General features: G+C 37.6%; 1 protein-coding gene across 1 annotated transcript in view; it reads right to left on the bottom strand.

Moving 5' to 3' along the window:
- DPH6 (diphthamine biosynthesis 6) overlaps nt 1–23037 on the bottom strand; it is a 187314-nt gene that overhangs the window by 77403 nt on the left and 86874 nt on the right. The window contains exons 4-5 of the mRNA XM_059705354.1: nt 5670–5743; nt 181–299 (exon numbers count right to left, since the gene is read on the bottom strand). Coding sequence (XP_059561337.1) covers nt 181–299; nt 5670–5743 — 193 coding nt within the window. The remainder of the gene's footprint in view (nt 1–180; nt 300–5669; nt 5744–23037) is intronic.

Raw genomic sequence — 23037 nt, 5'->3', positions numbered from 1 at the left:
CTATTAATTACTTTGGTAAATGGTCAAAGGCCCATTTTAAAAGTTACCCTCACTCAACTTTCTGTGACTCCTCATTTCTATATTCTAAATCATTCTTCCTTGTTTGCTGTAACTGCTTATTAGTGAACTCATCATATGTGTGGTAACAGACAGAGCTCTCTTTAGAGTCTGGCTACCTACCCAAAGCTGCTACTTTGATGATGATCGCCTGAATGTTAGATGCTATCATCTCTCGGAGCAAATCTTCCTGGTTTCTCTGCCAAAGGTAAGCTAAAGGCTGAAGATTAAGCCTTTTACACCTATAAAATAAAAAGCAAAAAAATCAGATGATATCTTAATGTTCCATACTTATATCCATTACTTTGATTTTAAACATAATGCATCTCTCAAGGATTTTAGTATTTAAAAGGTTTTTAAAAACATTTTTTGTATAATAGAATTTATGTATACAGCAAAAATATTATTTAATTTCCATATGCTATGCATAAACAGATAAAAATAAAATCTCCAGGCCAATTAGAAGTATTAATTTTAGTAAGACTCTCTGTAAGGTTAATAATCTATGCAAAAAGCTTCCAATGTCAATGGATAATTATCTTTGTTTTTAGAACTTCTTGGGTATCAAAATTGTAAAGCATATGCAAAGTAGGCAAATAAATTTAGCCTAATAAAATAATCATATGTTGATTAAATTTACAATACCTATGGTTACATGAACTATTTTTATCTACTAACTGAAATTTTTAAAAAGAATTTGACTCTGTGAAAAGAAAATAAACAGAACAAATTGTGTAATATATTGAAGTATTGTACTACATATTTTAAATTATGGTGCAGTAAAAAGAATATGGGTTTTGGGGTCAGGACAAATCTGGGTTTGAAACCTACTTCTGCACTCACCAACTATGTGACTTCAGCAAGTCAAAACTAAGCTATAAGTCTTTAGTTTCTTAGTTCATAAATAGGAACAAAGACATTTTCTTTCAAAGTTCTTAATACAATTAAAAGATTAGAAAGTGTAGTCATCCTTTACTCCTTTCTTCACAGTCCTCATGCAGTCTACCACAATGCAGAATATGATCACTTCTCACCATTACCACTACTATGACCCGGTCTGGGGCACCATTGTATCTCATGTTAATGCCTTCAAACCTCATTCTCTGTTTCTATCCTTGCCCACTTAAAATCAGTTTTCCATACAGCAGCCAGTGTGATCCTTTTAAAACATAAATGGATCATGAGATTCCTCTGCTCAAAACCCTCTTCATCACTCAGTAAAAGTTCTTGCACTGACCTACATGGACCTCAGCCTGGTTAGCTTTCACACCTTATTTCCTACTACTCTCCCCTCACTCCAGCTGCCACCCCTACCCTGCTCACTCTTGCTTAATACTAACTAGGCTCCCTACCTTCTTCTCCTGCTTCATACATTTGTGTAAATATCATTTTCTCAAGGACTATAATTGATTAAAAGTAATATAATGAATGTAGTACAATGCTCAGATAAAACAGATATTCAAAAAATGGTAGTCAAAGCCAAGCAACTTGCCCATGTCACACAATAAGTGGCTGAGATTAGATTTCAAACAAGAAGTTTAGCTCTAAAACCCACCATCTCTAATGTCTGTAAGATTACCTGGCTGACTACTCTAGCCCACACTGATCTTTCTCTCCAAAAATTCCAAACTTAGTAAATGTACCACATGTTTGGTCATTTACTCATCCATGGCCTTAAAAATATCACTACTTTTGCACCAGCTGGTTTTGCTCAATGGGTAGCGCATCAGCCTGCGAACCGAAGGGTCCCAGGTTCGATTCCGGTTGCAGGCTCAGTCCCCAGTGAGAGGCGTGCAGGAGGCAACTGGTCAGTGATTCTCATCATTGATGTTTCTATTTCTCTATCTCTCTCCTTTCTCTGAAATCAATACAAGTATATTTAAAAAATATATCACTATTTTTTCATGTACATAAACCCTGACTTTCAAAGAAAAAAAACTACCTTCCTTACTGTAGAGACTGTTTTATATAATTTTCTTTGTAAAATGTCCCAGAGCATACAGCACTATGCTGAGGCAGTTAATAAAGAAATGATGAAACTGAAACTAATGATGTAACACAAGCATTACATTTCTTGCTGTCCTCACCAATATTTAATGCCTAACAGTCAAACTAGTCTCTACCATTTTTAGCGGAGATTTTTTTAATTGAAAAAAAAATTCATTCCTTTCTGGTTTTTTTTGCAAAATTCTTGACTGTTGCTTTGATATTCATAATCTGTTGACTATTTGTAGACTTAAGTCAAAATTCTTTACCTAGTTAAATTTTTTAACAGTTCAAAATATCATGCCTCAAATACATTTCCTCTGTAAATTGCTGTTTTATTTGAGCTAGTGACATTTTTTAAATGCATTATATCTTGACAATATAATGATGCAACACAAACTACAAACTGAAGATAGACTAATTCAAAACTAAGTTTGTAGACCAATGGACTCCCAATAGGCTAATTCAAAACTGAGCTTGTAGACCAATGCTTTAAAAATTTCAAGAATAAAATTATTGCAGATATGCTTCATATTATAAAGTCTGGGCATTTTAATCATGTGTTTAAGTGTTCCTGAGACTGCATTTTGAGAAAAATATTTCCTCTATCCATTAGAATACTATGGGCCCTTCTTCCATATAGCCCCCTAATCATTAGCACATTTTCATTGAGCTTTTTGACTTTCATCAATAGATGTCAGCACTATCTACAGTTTGGTTACCCATTAAACCACGTGGATTTGAACTTATTAAAAAACAAAGATTTTTGTTTTGGCTCAGTGGATAGAGTGTCAGCCTGCGGACTGAAGGGTTCCAGTTCGATTCCAGTCAAGGACACATGCTGGGGTTGCAAGCTTGATCCCCAGTCCCCAGTCGGGGGCGTGCAGGAGGCAGCCAATCAATGGTTCTCTCTCATCATTGATGTTTCTATCTCTCTCTTTCTCTCCCTCTCTGAAATCAATAAAAATATATTAAGAAAAACAGAAAAACACAGATTTGTAAACTAAATAATTCTCAGAGAGGATGGCCCAAAAACTTCAGAGAGTAATATTCTTTCTTTTTTTTTTATTAAATTTTATTGGGGTGACATGGGTCAACATGAACATATAGGTTTCATGTGTGGATTTCTAAGTTACAAAATATGTAACAGCACCATGTGCCCACCACCCAAAGTCAAGTCTTCTGTCACCCCATAGTAGGACTCCCTTCTCCCCCCAACCACCACAGTGCTGTTTGTGTTCCTAAGTTTCAGTTTTATATCCCACATATGAGTGAAATCGTATGGTTATTAGTTTTTTCTGTCTGATTTATTTCACTTGGCATAATGTTCTCAAGGTCCATCCATGTTGTTGTAAATGATGCTATTTAATCCTTTCTTATGGCTGAGTAATATTCCATTGTGTATATGTACCCCATCCTCTTTATCCAGTACTCTATCGCAAGGCACTTTGGATATTTCCATGTTTTGACAACCGTGAATCATGCTGCAATGAACATTGGGAAGCATATGTCTTTGCATATAAATGATTTTGCGTTTTTCGGGTATATACCAAGGAGTGAAATTGGTGGGTCATATGGTAGCTTGCCGGAAGCCAGTCCATCCTTGCTGCTTGACACAGTCGCTGTAGGATAGAAACATCTGCACAGCATATGTTTCAAGGGACCTGGCGTATATAGCATATTGTTCTTAATATGTTTGCTCCCCTTAGCACTGTGTGTTTTAACCAAGGTCACCTCTCCGAGAAAGGTTGTTTCCCCAGATAGGGATTTTTCCCTGAAGTTAGGGAGGGGATGAAACTCCTTAACTAAGTGCCAGGCGGGTAGTTAATCAATTTAACTACAAACAATCATGCTTAAGCTACATAATCTTTACTCCCTGGAATGGAGATAAGAAACGCCCTAACCTTTGTAATAGAAATTGACAGGATTAAAATCAACTGGTATAAATACGGATGTAACAAGACAATAAACAGCAGAACCTCTCTGGAGATCCAGACTAGAACTTGGCTGGAGATCCGGGCTAGAGATCCTGGCTAGGCTGCTGATCAACTGAACGCTGTCTCCGTGTCATTCCTTCTTCGCCGACTCCATCTACGCCTTTGGGAACCCCTGGACCTGCTGGGGTTGGACCCCGGCATCTGGCGCCCTCTGGAGATCCAGAGTAGCTCTATTCTTAATTTTTTTGAGGAACTGCCAGACTGCTTTCCATAGTGGTTGTACCAGTCTGCATTCCCACCAGCAGTGAACGAGGGTTCCCTTTTTTCCAAAACCTCTCCATCACTTGTTATTGCTTGTCTTGTTGATAATGGCCACTCTGACAGGTATAAGGTGGTATCTCATTGTAGTTTTAATTTGCATTTCCCTGATTGCCAGTGAGGTTGAACATCTTTTCATATATCTATTGACTGCTTGTATGTCTTCTTGGGAGAGGTGTATTTTTAGGTCCTCTGCTGCAGAGAATAATATTATTTCTATGTATGGCTTAAGGGATATAGAATTCAGCTCTATCTATAAATCAGTTCTTAAACGTAGGCAGGAAGAAGGTAAGGAAAACTTCCAAATTACACCTTTAGCTATGCTTTGCCTTGCATTCCTATCATTTACTTTTTAAAATCTGTATTTTTAACTGACTTAAATTCACTGTGGAATTAGAGAAAACAAATAAAATAAAAATTTAGACTTAAGTGTTCAAGTCCATTAATATACAAGTTTTTAATGAGAGTCAATATAAAGATTTCTTTGTCAAGAATACGAAACCATTACATATATACATTCTTTATCTTATTTCTATTTACCCTTTTGAGTGTCAAAATTATTTATTTAGAGGCTAAGTTTTGCCCAAGATACTGGAGTCCACATTTTCTTTTTTTGCTAATATAATTATATGTAAAGCCACTATATGATATTTTGATTATTCAAATAAATTAAAAATGAAAAAAATAAATTCATTTGTAATACTTTTGCCAAACATTAAATAATCCATATTATCATTTGACCTTAAATGTTTTTTTAATAGGTTAATGAAATGAACTGTTTTGGTATTTATACATACAGACAGTGATTTACTAGTGCTACATTCCTTAGGAGTGGGAAAGAGTGGGGAACAACAACCTGAAAACTCCTTGAAAGTTGAATGGCTTTATATAGAAGTATTTCAATCATGAATACTTTTGGCCAAGAACTGAATCCTAAGGACCAAAGAAGGGCAGAGTCCTTAATAAGCTTCCTTTTTTTTTTTTTTGTCTTTAAGATATTACTGCATTCCTCTATAAGCTCCTGAATTTTATTACAAATGATAAGGAGTTAAAAGAGATTAAAAGAGTGTACTGATTTAAATGAGAAAAAATTAAAAATAATACTTTTTACTTTAAAAAGCTTTGCCTCAATTTTTATTATAAATAATGTATTTTTTTCCTTATGGTAAGTAAGTTAGAGTTTTATCCACGTGTAATATAAGAATAGAACAAAAATAAAAGTGCAACTTTTGTTACTCAGGTAAACAGACAGTTCCATGGGCATATAGGATATCATATTTATTTATTATCTGGATAAAATTGTATGTTTTATTTACTCACATTCTTAAAGTAAATGCATATATAAATACAGGACAACTAATGTTCTCTTACACATTTTCTACTCGAACACGCTGATAGTCAGAAAGAATAGCGCCTACTGATATCCCTTCCACTTCTTCTTTTTCCTGAAAAATAAAGAAAAAATATAACATGAAAAATAAACATGTGATTCTGCATCATGATCTGAAAATTATAAATGAAGTGTGTCTCGTTTGGAAAACCACCTTGAAGGAGAATAACTTACTGAAAATGCAATCCACATTAAGGAAAAAAAATACATACATTTAAGTTATCCTCTCAGCTGGGGAGAAATTATTCTTTTTACTTACACACCATTTTTGATGGAAAAGGTAAAGACTAAGGCAGCTTTAATATGCAAAAAACTTCCAAAATGTTTTCTCACTTAACATACTTGTAAAGACTCACTGATGTTTGATGGAAATTTTTTTGAGAAATTTCTATTTAAGGACAGTATTTTCCCAGATTGTCTTTAAAAACAAACAATGGCATAAGTAGATGAGGGAACACAATGATTTGTATTTGTATCTTAGAAAAAGATGATTGACAAAAAGAGGAGCACCCGGGAAGCAGAGGTGGTATAGCCATTGCCTAGACAACAGAATAGAACAGTGGATAAAAATATATATGATGGGAAGAAAGCAATGAATTATGATCAATAGAGTTACAACTAAGGATATTCAGTAGTATATCCAGCAGCAACCCACAGGGAAGAGGACTAGTCTATCCAACATGCTCATTAATGACCTGGAGGAGAATGTAAATTCTAATATGATCAAGTTTGCAGATGATACAAACCTAGGATGGATGAAACAGAAAAGAAAGGAAGATCAATCAAGTACATGGATGGATATGGACAACTTGGGAATTTGGAAGGACAGGTCTAAGATGAGATTTAATGTAAAAAAGTATAACACAATACACTTAGGGAAGAATAATACACAATACAGGTATAAACTAGGGAACTATTATCTAGAAAATAGAGTTGAAGAAATTGACTGGGGGGTAATTACTAATAACAAACTAAATAGAAATTCTCTGAATAGGCATAAAATAAAATCCATCCTAGCATATGAGGTACAGAAGAAACTACTTCAGAGACATGACTTCATTATTAATACTCTCGTCTTTCCAAACTTGGGAAACCTACAAAGAAAAATAATAGTGTTTCACATAAAAACAAATGTAATATTTCAAGACATACTGAAACAACCCAGTGTGTCCTAAAAGGGTGCTATAATAAATAAACAAAAATGCAAAACAGGAATCTCTCATGTCTTTGGAGATAAAGTCAATTTAAAATTTCCCCTCCAAAATGATTGAGAAATATCTGTCAATCCTCCCCAAAATAAAATGATTCTATTAGATAAAGTGTCCAGGAAAAGAGCTATTTCCTTTACTTTCCTATTTCAGCAACTTTGTGAGAACATTTGCTTATAACCTTTCTCTAACCTTCCTAGCCATTTTCTTTTTATAAAAGTCATTGTATTCATTAGAAAAATTCAAGGCATAATGCTCCTCATTAAATGCAAATATGGCATAGATCACAGAGTAGTGAACAGTGTTATTGAGAGATCTAAATTTCAGTTCTGCCACAAAAAATATAAAGTACTAAGTATTGCGTGTGTGTGTGTGTTTGTGTGTGTATCTCTATAGATCATGGAAACATAGATAAGAGCCACTGTGTTTTTAACTAAGCCATGTCACTTTTAAAATAAAAATTGGCATTTATTATCCATTTAAAATGTGCTAACATTCTATGGTTCTCATTTAATGCTCACTGCAACACTAAAATAATAATTATTTAATTCTTCTTAGTCTACATGCATTCTCTGAAATCCTCTTCCACTTCCATCTCTTTTATTTTCTATTTGATAATACCTAACAAATCAGCTCTAGAATCATATACCCAGCTGAATTCTGACTGTTCTTCAAAAGTAGGTCTAAACAGAGATCATTATTTTTTTACTGTGAACATCTTTGAAAAATAATAGTATAAAGAAATCTGACCTGAAAGTTAAATAAAGCAACTAAAAATAAATATGTTTAAAAAATATTGTAGCAGCCCTAACTGGTTTGGTTCAGTGGATAGAGCATCGGCCTGCAGACTGAAAGGTCCCAGGTTTGATTCTGGTCAAGGGCATGTACCTTGGTTGCGGGCACATCTCCAGTAGGAGGTGTGCAGGAGGCAGCTGATCAATGTTTCTCTCTCACTGATGTTTCTAACTCTCTATCCCTCTCCCTTCCTCTCTGTAAAAAATCAGTAAAATATATATATATATATATATATATATATATATATATATATATATATATATATATAGTAGCAATAATACAAAAGAGGGTTAAAATTCTCAATGAGGAAAAACCAAAATGTGTCCAATTGTTTATCCCTTAGATAGACTAGTCCTCTTCCCTGTGGGACACTGCAAGAAACAGGGATAAAGCTAATAGTCTCGTTTGGTTTTGGTACTGAAAAATGTACAAAATAACTTAGAAAAACTAGTTAATATCAAATGTTGTGAGCCTTGTACTCTACCTGTCTAATCTTGATCCGCAGATACTTAATAACCATGGTGCAAGGCAGAGCTGATGTTAGGGCAGCCAAGAGTTTGCGGAGGAGCCCATCATTTAAATACAGATTTAACTAATGACTTGTTCACCAATAATGGTTACTACAACCTATTAGAAATCCAATCCTACCACTGATAAGTTCTGTGATTTTGAATAAGTTATGTAATAAGTTATGTAATTTCTGTGTGTTTCATTTTCCTTATCCATAAAGTGAGGATAATAATAGTTCCCTTTTTCTAGGGTTATTGTGACGACTGAGTAAAATAATTCAGATAAATAAGTGTCCAGTACCTAGTAAGCAATCAGTAAATATTTTCTTCTATCACTACCAAAACCTTCATTATTACAACTAATTCTACTTCTAACTACTACTGAGCAACACCACCACAAGCTTTATGGATTAAAGGCCTAACTTGATAGGCTTGCTCATGATCACTTCTCAACATCAGCCTACTAAACTGTGATGGTTAATTTTACAGATCAACAGGACTGGCTAAGTGATGCCCAGATATCTAGTGAAATATTATTCTGTGAGAATGTTTTGTGGCACAAAGTAGGATATAAATTGGTAAACTGAGTAAAGATAGCCCTAATCAGCCCTAGCTGGTTTGGCTCAGTGGATAGTGTGTCAGCCTACAGACTAAAGGGTTCCAGATTTGATTCTGGCCAAGGGTACATGCCTGGGTTGTGGGCTCGATCTGCAGTGTGAGGCATGCAGGGGGCAGCCAATCAATGATTCTCCTCATTGATGTTTCTCTCTCCCTCTCCCTCTCCCTTCCTCTATGAAATCAATAAAAATATTTTTTAAAAAGATAGCTCTAATCAGTGTGGGGGGTTGTCATCCAAATGGTTGAGGCCTGAATAGAACAAAAAGGCAGAAGAAGGGCAAATATGCTCTCTGCTTAAGCTGGAAAACCCATCTTCTCTTGACCTCTGACACTAGCAATCCTGGTTCCTGGGCATTTGGACTTGGACTGGGATTTCCTTCACTGGCTCCCCTTTTTCTCAGTCTTTTGGGTTTGGAACTACACCATCAGTATTCTTGCCTTCAGGTCAGTTTGCATATGGCTGATCATGGGATACAGTCTCTGTAATCAGAGGTGTCAATCCTTTATAATAACTCTCCTTTAATATATTTTTAATGTCCAATCCATCTGTTTCTCTAGAGAACCCTAATACAGTTCCGTAAGAGTGAAGAATATTCGCCAAAGCAACAAAATATGGGGCTTAGCACACAGCGATGGTCAGCAGATTAGGGTAGTTGAAAAGCACATATCAGAAGTGGAAGAGACAAAGTCTAGAAAAGTTGAGGTCAAACTATTCTGAAACATGCCCTGCAACCTGAAGGCAATCAAGAACCTCTCCCTATGGGGGAGAACCAAGATGGCGGCATAGGTTAACGCCGGAGTTTGCTGCTTTGAACAACTACTTCAAAAGTGAAACTAAAAGACGGATCGGATATCACCCAGAACCACAGGAACGCTGGCTGAGTGGAAGTCCTACAACTAGGAGGAAAGAGAAACGCATAGGGACACTCAGAGGAGGCGCAGTGCTGAAGTCAAATTCTGAGGTGCAGAGTGCGCGGAGCGGGCTGGCGGCGGAGGGCACGGTTGGCGTTTTCAATCGGGAGGGAGTCGCAGACTCTGAGCTCCAGATACAGGCGAATCTTTAGGAGCCCAGACTCAATCGGGAGAAGCGGGACAGTCTGGCTTCAGTCAGAGCGAGTGCAGCTTTCTCTCCGAGCTTTGCAGCAGGTGCTGGGACTCAGAGAGGCAGAGCCCCTGGGGACAGGACTGAGAGCCGCCATAACTGCTCTCTCCAGCCCACCCTGTTGATTCTGTGCGACCCGCCCTGCCCAAGCCCTGCACAGAGGCATTTGCCGGATAGCCTCAGGCAAAGGCTAGATTAGCACCTCTGCCGGGGTCCAACCCCAGCGGGTTCAGGGGTTCCCCAAAGGTGTGGACGGAGTCAGCGAAGAAGGAATGTCACAGAGGCAGCGTTCAGTTGATCAGCAACCTAGCCAGGATCTCTAGCCCGGATCTCCAGAGAGGTTCTGCTTCGGATTTCCAGCGAGGTTCTGTAGCCATGTTCCCTCGCTAGGTTCTCCAGCCAGGTTCTGTCCAGGCTCTCCAGTCAGGTTCAGTGTCCAGGTTCCAGTCAGGTTCTCCTGCCAATCTCTGTAGTCAGGTTCAGTCCAGGATCCCTTGCCATGTTCTCCCGCTAGGCTCTGTCTCTAGGCTCCGAGGCCAGTCCCTCTCCAGGATCCTCCGGCATGCTCTCTCCAGCGAAGTTCTTCTGTCTCTAGGCTCCGTGTAGGCTCTGTCTTCTGAATTCTGTCTCCTGAGTTCTGAGTCTTTCTGTCTTGTTACAACTGTATTTATACCAGTTGATTCAATCCTATCAATCTCTATTACAAAGGTTAGGGCGTTTCTTATCTCCATTCCAGGGAGAAAAGATTATGTAGTTTAAGCATGATTGTTCGTAGTTAAAGGGATTAATTACCCGCCTGGCACTTACTTGAGGGGTTTTATTCCCTCCCTAACTTCAGGGGAAAATCCCTACCTGGGGATTCAACCTTTCTCGGAGAGGTGACTTTGGTTAAAACACAGCGCCAAGAAGGTGAGCAAACATATTAAGAACCGTATGCCATATATGCCAGGTCCCTTGAAACAGCAAGGATGGACCGGCTCCCGGCAAATTCCCCCTTTTTTATTTTTTAAAAGCAAGCATTAAAAAGAAAAACCTGAAATGCTCTCTTGTATCCATTTTAAGAGTAGGATTGGCGCTTTCTGCTATTACCTGAGTCCTGATCTATCATCCCAGGGAGAGCTTGCCAATCCTGCACTTTCCCAGGGTAGAAAGGCTGCAGTGGGGTTAAGGATAAGGCTCCTTGGGCCTACCTTCTCCCATGCCTCTACATTTACCTTTCCAGCACCTTTCCTTCCTCAGAAAAGCATGGACGTATTTCTTGTATAAAATGTTCTGTCTGACTGGGAGTAACCTTAATTCCTCTGCTAGCAAGCATATATGTTTAAAAGATCAATACAGAGTCTTTTTTTCTTTAGACTCAGTATGGCACATCTTCTTAATCTAAAGATCAATACAGAGTCTTCTTTCTTTGGACTCAGTATGGCACATCTTCTCAATCTAAGTTCTGTACTATCCACCTTCTTACCCTATTTATCCTCTATAGGGGGGTCTGTAGCACCCTGGTGGAGTCCTATCCGTCCCGAGTGTGGGGGTTTTCAAGGGGGGGGGGGCTTACCTAAGGGAATCCTGTTCCAGGGATTCCCAAAGGTGTGGACGGAGTCGGCGAAGACTATCCACCCTCTTCCTATGGTGGAGTCTGATCCGTCCCGAGTGTGGGGGTTCTCAATGGGGGAGGGGGGCTTACCTAGGGGAATCCTGTTCCAGGGGTTCGCCATATGCCGGGGTCCAACCCCAGCGGGTTCAGGGGTTCCCCAAAGGTGTGGACGGAGTCAGCGAAGAAGGAATGTCACAGAGGCAGCGTTCAGTTGATCAGCAACCTAGCCAGGATCTCTAGCCCGGATCTCCAGAGAGGCTCTGCTTCGGATTTCCAGCGAGGTTCTGTAGCCATGTTCCCTCGCTAGGTTCTCCAGCCAGGTTCTGTCCAGGCTCTCCAGTCAGGTTCAGTGTCCAGGTTCCAGTCAGGTTCTCCTGCCAATCTCTGTAGTCAGGTTCAGTCCAGGATCCCTTGCCATGTTCTCCCGCTAGGCTCTGTCTCTAGGCTCCGAGGCCAGTCCCTCTCCAGGATCCTCCGGCATGCTCTCTCCAGCGAAGTTCTTCTGTCTCTAGGCTCCGTGTAGGCTCTGTCTTCTGAATTCTGTCTCCTGAGTTCTGAGTCTTTCTGTCTTGTTACAACTGTATTTATACCAGTTGATTCAATCCTATCAATCTCTATTACAAAGGTTAGGGCGTTTCTTATCTCCATTCCAGGGAGAAAAGATTATGTAGTTTAAGCATGATTGTTCGTAGTTAAAGGGATTAATTACCCGCCTGGCACTTACTTGAGGGGTTTTATTCCCTCCCTAACTTCAGGGGAAAATCCCTACCTGGGGATTCAACCTTTCTCGGAGAGGTGACTTTGGTTAAAACACAGCGCCAAGAAGGTGAGCAAACATATTAAGAACCGTATGCCATATATGCCAGGTCCCTTGAAACAGCAAGGATGGACCGGCTCCCGGCACACCTCCCTAGAGGACAGAAGTTCTCTCACTGCTGACACAGCTGATTCTCATAGCCACTTGGCCTGGAGGTCAAACCCTCCCTGGTATTAGCTACAACAATCAAGGTTTAACTATAAGACTGCGAACAAAGACCACTAGGGGGTGCACCAAGGAAGCATAACAAAATGCGGAGACAAAGAAACAGGACAAAATTGTCAATGGAAGATATAGAGTTCAGAACCACACTTTTAAGGTCTCTCAAGAACTGTTTAGAAGCCGCCGATAAACTTAATGAGATCTACAAGAAAACTAATGAGACCCTCGATGTTATATTGGGGAACCAACTAGAAATTAAGCATACACGGACTGAAATAACGAATATTATACAGACTCCTGACAGCAGACCAGAGGAGCGCAAGAATCAAGTCAATGATTTGAAATGCGAGGAAGCAAAAAACACCCAACCGGAAAAGCAAAATGAAAAAAGAATCCAAAAATGCGAGGATAGTGTAAGGAGCCTCTGGGACAGCTTCAAGCGTACCAACATCTGAATTATAGGGGTGCCAGAAGATGAGAGAGAGCAAGATATTGAAAACCTATTTGGCCGAAACCGGTTTGGCTCAGTGGATAGAGCGTCAGCCTGCGGACTGAAAGGTCCCAGGTTCGATTCCGGTCAAGGGCATGTGCCTGGGTTGCGGGCACATCCCCAGTAGGACATGTGCAAGAGGCAGCTAATCGATGTTTCTCTCTCATCGATGTTTCTAACTCTCTATCTCTCTCCCTTCCTCTCTGTAAAAAATCAATAAAATATATTTAAAAAAAAAGAAAAAAAAAAGAAAACCTATTTGAAGAAATAATGACAGAAAACTTCCCCCACCTGGTGAAAGAAATAGACTTACAGGTCCAGGAAGCGCGGAGAACCCCAAACAAAAGGAATCCAAAGAGGACCACACCAAGACACATCATAATTAAAATGCCAAGAGCAAAAGATAAAGAGAGAATCTTAAAAACAGCAAGAGAAAGAAACTCAGTTACCTACAAGGGAATACCCATACGACTGTCAGCTGATTTCTCAACAGAAACTTTGCAGGCCAGAAGGGAGTGGCAAGAAATATTCAAAGTGATGAATACCAAGAACCTACAACCAAGATTACTTTATCCAGCAAAGCTATCATTCAGAATTGAAGGTCAGATAAAGAGCTTCACAGATAAGGAAAAGCTAAAGGAGTTCATCACCACCAAACCAGGATTATATGAAATGCTGAAAGGTATCCTTTAAGAAGAGGAAGAGGAAGAAAAAGGTAAAGATACAAATTATGAACAACAAATATGCATCTATCAACAAGTGAATCTAAGAATCAAGTGAATAAATAATCTGATGAACAGAATGAACTGTTGATTATAATAGAATCAGGGACATAGAAAGGGAATGGACTGACTATTCTTGGGGGGGAAAGGGGTGTGGGAGATGTGGGAAGAGACTGGACAAAAATCGTGCACCTATGGATGAGGACAGTGGGTGGGGAGTGAGGGCGGAGGGTGGGGCGGGAACTGGGAGGAGGGGAGTTATGGGGGGGAAAAAAAAGAGGAACAAATGTAATAATCTGAACAATAAAGATTTAATTAAAAAAAAACAAAAAACCTCTCCCTATGGGATTTGTTAAAAAAAAAAAAAAAAAAAAAAAAAAAAGCTCTACTGAGGTACAATTTACATAAAAATAACTGCATCCCCAATCTCTGTTAATGTAAAACACACCTGCAAGTCTGATGAGAGGGTAGGCCCAGCAGTTATCTGACTTATGTGGCCAAACCTAACAATAGAGAAGGTACTTGCAAAAGTAAACACATACTCACAAATTGGCACAAACACAGCTTCATTATTACCACTACTTCTACACCTACTTATATGCAAAATGATAGTTATACCAAAGATTTATTCAGAAAGAGCCAATATATCAACACTCTGTTTAAGAATCCAAGGGCTGAATACCGATAGTCAACTATGCTTCTTAGAATACATTTTAATTGTTAATGTGGAAGAATCTCAGCAATCTGTAAGTTTCTCCATTGAGATTGGGACGCATTCGGTAGAAAACAGCTGATTTATTTAAAACTGGTAATGTTGATAGGCAGGCACATGTATGCACATGCTAAACATGTATAAATAAAGCCAAACCTTTGGCCTTTTAAAGACAATGCGAGGAATTCAGTTCTCATGAACTTTTTCTTTCTTAGGGAAAGAAAGACGAACTCTTCTTCCTGAAATAATGCATGGTGCACTAAGTAACGACTCGCCTTACAAAGCTGGACTGAGTGAAGAATGAGAAACAGGGAAAGGAACTTACACTTTTTACTTTACATAACCTTGTTTTTCTTGATTTTTGTTTTTAACCAAGAATATACAACAGGGCCCTAACCGGTTTGGCTAAGTGGATAGAGCGTCGGCCTGCGGACTCAAGGGTCCCAGGTTCAATTCCGGTCAAGGGCATGTACCTTGGCTGTGGGTACAATACCAGTAGGGGGCGTGCAGGAGGCAGCTGATTGATGTTTCTCGCTCATCGATGTTTCTAACTCTCTAACCTTCTCCCTTCCTCTCTGTAAAAAATCAATAAAATATATTTTTTTAAAAAAGAATATACAACAGGAAATTTCTAAAAATTTACATTAAAAAAAGGAAAATAGTATTCTTGGAGAAATTATTCAGTTCTGCATAGCTTTATTTCTTCCACAAGATTCCAGCATTTGAATATCCTAGATAAAACACTTTTGAATTATAAGTTAGTTTACAGCAGTGGTTCTCAAACTTCCTAATGCCGCGACCCTTTATTACAGTTCCTCATGTTGTGGTGACCCCCAACCATAAAATTATTTCTGTTGCTACTTCATAACTGTTTTGCTACTGTTATGAATCGTAATGTAAATATCTGATATGAGGATGTATTTTCATTGTTATAAATTGAACATAATTAAAGCATAGTGATTAATCACAAAAACAATATCTAATTATATATGTGTCTTCCGGTGGTCTTAGACGACCCCTGTGAAAGGGTCGTTTGACCCCCAAAGGGGTCATGACCCACAGGTTGAGAACCGCTGGTTTACAGGGAAAAACAAAGACATAAAATAACTTTAGTTAATACGTTTCTGGAGAAGAGGAAAGGGCTATAAAGAAATTTCAGGTCTAGAAGCTTGATAATAACCATGAAAAGTACCTATACCTTTCCTGGACAGATGCTAGTGCCTATTAAACCTAAAACTTATGCACAGCTCCACTAATACCAATTTGGGTAAGCAGAAAAAACCCCCACCCATTTGCCTCCCAAAAGCTGCTGTGTTGCAGGGAGAGGGGAGAAAACATAGGACTTATCATATAGGGAAATAATTTTGGGGAAAAATTATCACAAGAAAAAAAGTGAAGTTTTAGAAACTATTGTGTGTACAAAATAGAGTTTAAAAAACAAATAAAATAAAAGTTTAAAAGAAAATAATCTGAAAAGGTAAGCAAAAATAACAAGAGAACTAGACTTTTAAAAAGACTGTAAAGAAAACACAATCACAAAAATAATTTTGGCATGGAAAGTAGTAAAGATCCAGAATCTGTAACACAGAAGAACAAAATTGCAAGGTGGCAGATACAATCAAGACACTTGCTCAAATAACAGAAGAAACAATAAAAAAGATGAAATTTTGTAGACAGATAAAATACGGGTAAGGGAGAGCAGAAACCCAACAACTGCAATTAATATTGTTAAAGAAGAACAAAAAACAAATGAAATGCAATAAATAATCATTCTATCCTAGGAGAAAATGTTGCTAGAAGGAGACAGACCTGAATCTTAGGGAGACCTAGCAAAATTAACAGAGAAGGACCAATCCCTGCCCAAGGCTACATTTTAGAGACAAATAAAAACTAACTCTAGGAAATATAGGTATCTACATTCACAAATCTTCCTTTGCTGAAACCAAGGGCATGAGGGGAAAAAATAAAAAACCTACACAGAAAGAAGGTAAAAGGAATTACAACAAACATATATGGACAACCCATAGACACAGACAACAATGTGGTGATGTCCAGAGGAAAGACGGTATGGTAGGAGGAATGGGGATATCTGTAATAGTTTAAACCAGTGGTTCTCAACTTTCTGGCCCTTTAAATACAGTTCCTCATGCTGTGACCCAACCATAAAATTATTTTCGTTGCTACTTCATAACTGTAATGTTGCTATTGTTATGAATTGTAATGTAAACATCTGGTATGCAGGATGGTCTTAGGCGACCCCTGTGAAAGGGTCGTTCAACCACCAAAGGGGGGCAGGACCCACAGGTTGAGAACCGCTGGTTTAAACAATAATAATAATATTTTAAAAAGAATAAATTTTTATTTACAATGAGGTTAGGGAGAAGCCTATCCTACAAATTATAAAGAAGAGTTGCCAAAGCACAATATAGTTTGCATCGAAAGAAAAGACATGCTGAGTGAAACCACAATCCTCTCTGCCTCAAGAGTCCAGTGTAGATTTGTAACATACAAATGCACACTGTATGAAACATACAAATGAACATTCTAAGAAGCTCACTATTATCTTCCAACTTGAAAAGACAAGGATTAGACATGCACTAACAGGTATTTAAACATATTTTGAAAATGCTATAATTAAAACAGTGAGATGCTGACCCAGGAATAGTCAAATCAATGAAACAGAACAGAATGTACACAGAAACCTAAGTGTATATAGGAATATGGTACATGATAAATTTGATAGTAAAAACTGGTGCGAAAAGATTCTCTACATAAAAATGATATTGAACAACTTGCTAACTACTTAGAATGACAGAAAATTTATATCTTTACTTCTAGGTTTTGAATACAAAAATCCTATGTAATAATAGCCTAATATACAAATTGTCCCCTCGACCAGGAGTTTGACTGGGAGTTCAATCAGGGGTTGGGGCTAGCTTGCCAACTGCCTGTGGCCCCTTCCCCCAACTGACCCCCCACACCCCAAGATCAGGGGCAAGGCTGGTTGGCCAACCTCCCGCATCCCATCAGGGCGGGCGGGCCAGACCCCACCCATTAACAAATTCGTGCACCGGGCCTCTAGTAAGTAAATAAAAGCATAATCATCCAGAATACATAAGTGAATTGTTCCTTTGGGAAAACCATTATAAACATTTAGGAAAGAAAAACAAAAGCCTGAAAGGTTTCACTAAGGACTCTCAACTCTCAATCAATCAACATCTGTATCCCTAGATTTTGCTGCTTCTTATGAAAATGGGTAAACTGACCCTGCCTGAGTGTCTCTTTATCAGGAACCCAATCCATCTGGACAGTTTAAGGACTAGATTTCCCCCCCCCCCCGCACCATCGATTTTTACTCCTGCTTCATGTTCATCATTATAGAATACGCTGTCATAGCTGCTGAAAACTTATGTCCTCTTCCAGGTACCACTATTTCTACCTATTAAAGTAGAACACTTCAAAAGAGTTTATATATTTTTCTCCATTTCCTCATAACCTATTCTCTTCTGAACCCATGTTTAAAGTGCCCAGAGCTCAGCTCTCTTCCTTTCTCTGGCTACAATAATAGACAGTGCTTCATCATGGTTCTAAATATTATCCATAAGTTAGTAACTCCTGCTTCTCTCTGAAAGCCAGAATCCAAACGTCAGCTCTAATGATCATGTGAGTGTCTACTAAGTATCTCAAACTTGAACAGATTCAAAACAAACTCTTGATTCAGGCACATACTCCGCACCCACCCCGCGATCCTTCCATATTGTTCTTCATCTTAGGAAATGGCACTGCAAATATATTGTTGTTTATGCCCCAAATCTTATAATCATCCATGATTTCTCCTTCCATTATAATCTAAGATCTATTAAAGAATTGTTCTATTAGCCTCATCTTCCAAGAATATCCAGAACCCAATGGCTTCTCATCTCCCCCACCATCACCACTCTAGTCTTACCCACCATCACTTGTCAAATGGACTACTACAATAGTTTCCTAACTGGCCTCCTGAGTTCACTCTTCTTTACTACAGTTTATCTCCACAGATTAACCACTGCTCTTTCAAAATATAAACCAAAACATGTAGCTCCCTGATTGAAAATCCTCCAATGGCTTTGCATACTACTTCAAAGTAACATCCAAGCTCCTTGTAGATAACACAAGGTTCTATATGACCCGGACCCTGCCAACTTCTCTGACACCACCACCTGCTATGATCCTCTCCGTTCACTCCAATTATCCACATTGGACTTCTTGTTGTTCCTCAAACATTTAAGCTTGTTTCCATCTCAGGCACTAGGAAAAAATAATATATGTAATTTATTAGCTAACAAGTCCACATAATCCTAATCATCTATATCCCTTTGGTATCTGGTTGTGTGATTGAACCTTCCATATTAAACAACTAATAAATTAAGGGATATTAGTCCTATTCTTATCACCAAAAGAAGTATGAACTAGAACTGTCAATCTGAGTTTATAACCTAGTCCTAAAGCCTGCATAATGACTACTCTTAAAATCAGTACCTGAAAGTACCAGGAACATAGAAACAAGAGGATAGAAATGGATTTCTACTATGAAATGTACCTGATGTATCATTCTCATCCAAATGCAAAGCTCTACCATATCACAGTTAAAAGGCTCCCAACACAGAGATTGGATGATGAAAGCATTCAGCCATATGGTAATAGTAATCATTACAAGTTTAGAAGGAGGGTTTAAAGGTAGACCCAAATTAGATTTGTATGCTCAATATTCATTTGTTCACAAAGCCAAGATAAATTAAAAAGAAGCTGTCCTTTTTTACAAATTAAATCTAGGCCTACTTATTCTAAAGATGAGAAGATATGCAGCTTGCATTTATTGGGGATATTATTTTCTTTGAAAAATGCTTCAGTTACCAGTATTATTCCATTAATGAGTTCTTGCCTGTTGAGAGAAAAAAAAATGATCTACTGAATTTAAAGTGTTTTTCATCTGAAAGGCATTCTAACATTTATAATATGAACCATTCATTAAAGAAGCACACTTGCATTATATAGTTCTGAGTGGCAATATTTGGACTTCTGGCAACATGACATTATTAAATAAGAAACATTTGTGAATGCCAACGATGGTCTAGGACTTGGATAACAAAACATGAAATTTATATGGCCAGTAAAACACTAAGTGTTTTTCCCTTTAAAATAAGGAGAAAACCCTTTTATTTGCAACAACATTGCTGGAAGACATTTTTCACTTTAGCAGGATTATACAAATCCAGGTTCATAAAAAAACAGAAATGAATACTATTTTATATGAAATAATACTGAAAATGACACTTAGAATTTCCACATATTCAGGGATCTAACTAAAATGTTTTTGATTTGTTAAAAAAGGCTTTTGTTTTTTCTAACATCACTAAATATAAAACATTTTAAAATGGAAAATTGATGACCATCTGGAGTTCTTCCATTAAACTGTGAATCAAGACAGCGTTTTCATAATTTGTAGCATTATTTTCGCCCTTTGTGAGCTCTCTCAGTTAAATAGTTGTTAAGGCTAAAAATTAAATGACAAATAAATTGCAAAGAATCATAATCATTTGCTATTTATTTACATTTAAAACAAAGGATGTATTATTTTGAGTCTCCATCTTAGTTGCCACAGTATGTCACTCCCAGTTTTGAATAAATCAGCTGTTTGCTACACAGTGTGTCCCAACCTCAATGGAGAAATTTAAAAATTGCTAGTCATCCTAAACCAAATTTGACCTGGAGAGTATTATGCTAATTGAAATAAGCCAGTCAGAGAAAGACAAATATCATACAATTTCACTTATATGTGGAATCTAATGAACAAAATAGAAACAGACTCATAGATACAGAGAACAGACTGACCGCTGTCAGAGGGGAGGAGAGTTGGGGGACTGGGTGAAAAGGTGAAGGGATGAAGAAAAAAAAAAAGAGGAAGAAAAAGTCATAGACAAAGATAACAGTATGGAGATTTCCAGAGGGAAAGGGAATGGGGGAGGTAAAGGAGGGTAAAGGGTGGATGGAAGAAGACTTGACTTGGGGTGGTGAACTCACAACACAATATACAGATGATGTGTTACTATGGTACACCAGAAACCTATATAATTTTATTAACCAATGTCACCCCTATAAATTAAAAAACACACAGATGTCTAATTGAAAGTTGTTTTTCCCCCCAAGTTTCCCAAAAATGTTCCTGGTAAAAATTTTTTTTTAAAAAGGAGCAGCCTTTAAGATGTTTTGGTTTCAAACTATGTACACTAATTAGTAATTGCCACATAGATTACTAAACTAATAGGAGTGTCTCATTTTTACTTGAATTCTGGTAATAATCCTGGGTATGAAAAAACCATGGTGCCATCTTACCGATGAAGCAAGGGCTGTGAGTTTTCATAAGTTGACCAAATAAATCAGAGGTATCATTATCAAGACAAGGACTCAGGTCTCTCAACATTCAGTTATGTATTCCTTTCATTAAGGAAATGAAAATAAAAGCCTAAATCGGAAATAACTTAATTACTGTGTTAGGAAAAACCCAGCTCCTCCTGTGTTTCACCTTCACTCTCACACTACTACCACACAACACTCTGACACCAGACCTGTGAGGGGGTTTGCCCATACCAAGCAATACTGCAACATCAGCTAGTGTCCTACAACTTAATTCTGACGGTATCTACCTGGAGATAGCATCAGATCCTACAGGTTAATGGCTCAGTCCCATAAGACTGCCCATTGCAAGTAGTAGATCCACAGGTCACTCCAACTTGTTGCTAAAAATAAGAGGTTCTCATGAACATTTAGAATATTTAAAATGTTAAAGCAGGTAAATGCATTGACTATTCAATCAGTAGATAAAATTAACAGCAACATCAATAGCAAACTCTTCTAAATCTTTGCCATTAACAAATTTGGCAGGAAACTGATTTATCAACCAAGTTTTCCCTCTCTCTAAGAGAGAAAAATTCAAGGGTAAAATTCCAATTAGTCCTGATCTATAATCTTATCGCCTGAAGTGCTGTTACAACTAGGTTTAAAACTCTAGCAAAATGTTAACACATAAACATATGGAATTGCACAAAGGAGAAGCAAATACTGAGGACCAATTACATTCTTAACTCTTCTTTGCTCTCGATAAACTAAAAATAAAATTAAAAAATACCCAGAGCCATAAAATCAAAGTTTCAAGGCAGAGAATTCTTTTAAGGTTAATCTGTTGATGGCCTGCACATGGTTAAGCTAATTTAGTCAAAACACAAATCTATTTGCCAATTTTTCTTGGTAGATCATCTTTTAGTTATTCATTTTAGCATTCCTGAGAAAAAAGAATGCTTACCACCAGCCAAATAGTGCTTGTTTCAAACCACATTGGAATACTTTGTAAATGTACAGAATTAAAATAAAGAATATTTTAATATTAGTCATCAATAAGCCAGCATTATCTAATGAATATCAGTTCCATACGTGCATTGAAAAGTAGTAAATGCATGAAATGTCTTCATTCAGAAGATCTTTGATATCAAAAGTTATGACATAAAGGCCCAGGTCTATGAAGGGACTAATTAGAATACTGCCCCTCATGCTACCTGCAAACCACCACATGTGGAAGAATTGAAAAAAAACACACAAAAAACTTAAACAGCTACCACCATCCTTGATTTTATCTCTATACAGGCTTCATCCCCACATCTGAATAATGAAGCACAACATCAGCAGAAATAGTAAAATATATTTAATCTAAATGCAGTTATCTGGGTTCCAGCTGTGATGTTAAATATTGTATAGAATAGAGATAGGATAGAGTGAGAGTTGAAAAAAATATGAAGATGGTCTTTTATAGGTCTTATTTCCATATATTAAACTGCACACACATCCAAGAGATCGCTGGTGTGATTTTGTAGTTTCAGGGCCACATATCAGCTCTAGGGCAGATCTAGAAATAAACCCAAAGATCAGTAATGATTTCAGAAGCTATAGATATGAATGTTTATTTAATTTCTCTGAACTCTTTCTGAAATGGAAGACCTTCAGAAATCATAAAACTGGAGAAACTAATCGGAGCTAACATTCCAAACTTGCCAAGGTCTTTCCAGACTAAGCATAAGATAACATCCGGCTGGCTGCAATTAAAGAGACAGCCATGTTACTGGGGACACATTGATTAAGTTTAATTATATATTTCTTAGGTGAAGTCTTTGATATTGTGTGGTGAAATACAGAAAAGCAAACTTTATTGATGCAGTTGCTAAAGAAACAGAATTGCAATGTTGCTTTGAAGAATTTTGTATTTTGCTAGAGTTGTATTGTTAACATTTTACTTATTTATTTTCCTTTTTTCTTTCTTTTTAAACATTTTTTATTGAAGATTGTTAACATTTTAACATCATTAATTGCTAGGCATAAAGCACAGGGGAACCTGAAGCTAATGTAGAAAAAAAATACTGTATAAAAAACAGTCAAGAAGAGGATGAAAGTGGCAGAGTAAAAATAATAATAGTAACAACATAAACAAAAACAAAAAAATGTGAAGAATATTAAAAAGCAATATAAGCCACAGTCTCTACACTTAAGGGGCTTTCATGTTGCTGGATAAAAGATATATGAATAGAGAATTAAT

The sequence above is a fragment of the Myotis daubentonii genome, chromosome 1, assembly GCF_963259705.1.
Source record: "Myotis daubentonii chromosome 1, mMyoDau2.1, whole genome shotgun sequence".
Lineage (NCBI taxonomy): Eukaryota > Metazoa > Chordata > Mammalia > Chiroptera > Vespertilionidae > Myotis > Myotis daubentonii.
This window is presented reverse-complemented; position numbering and strand designations above follow the sequence as displayed.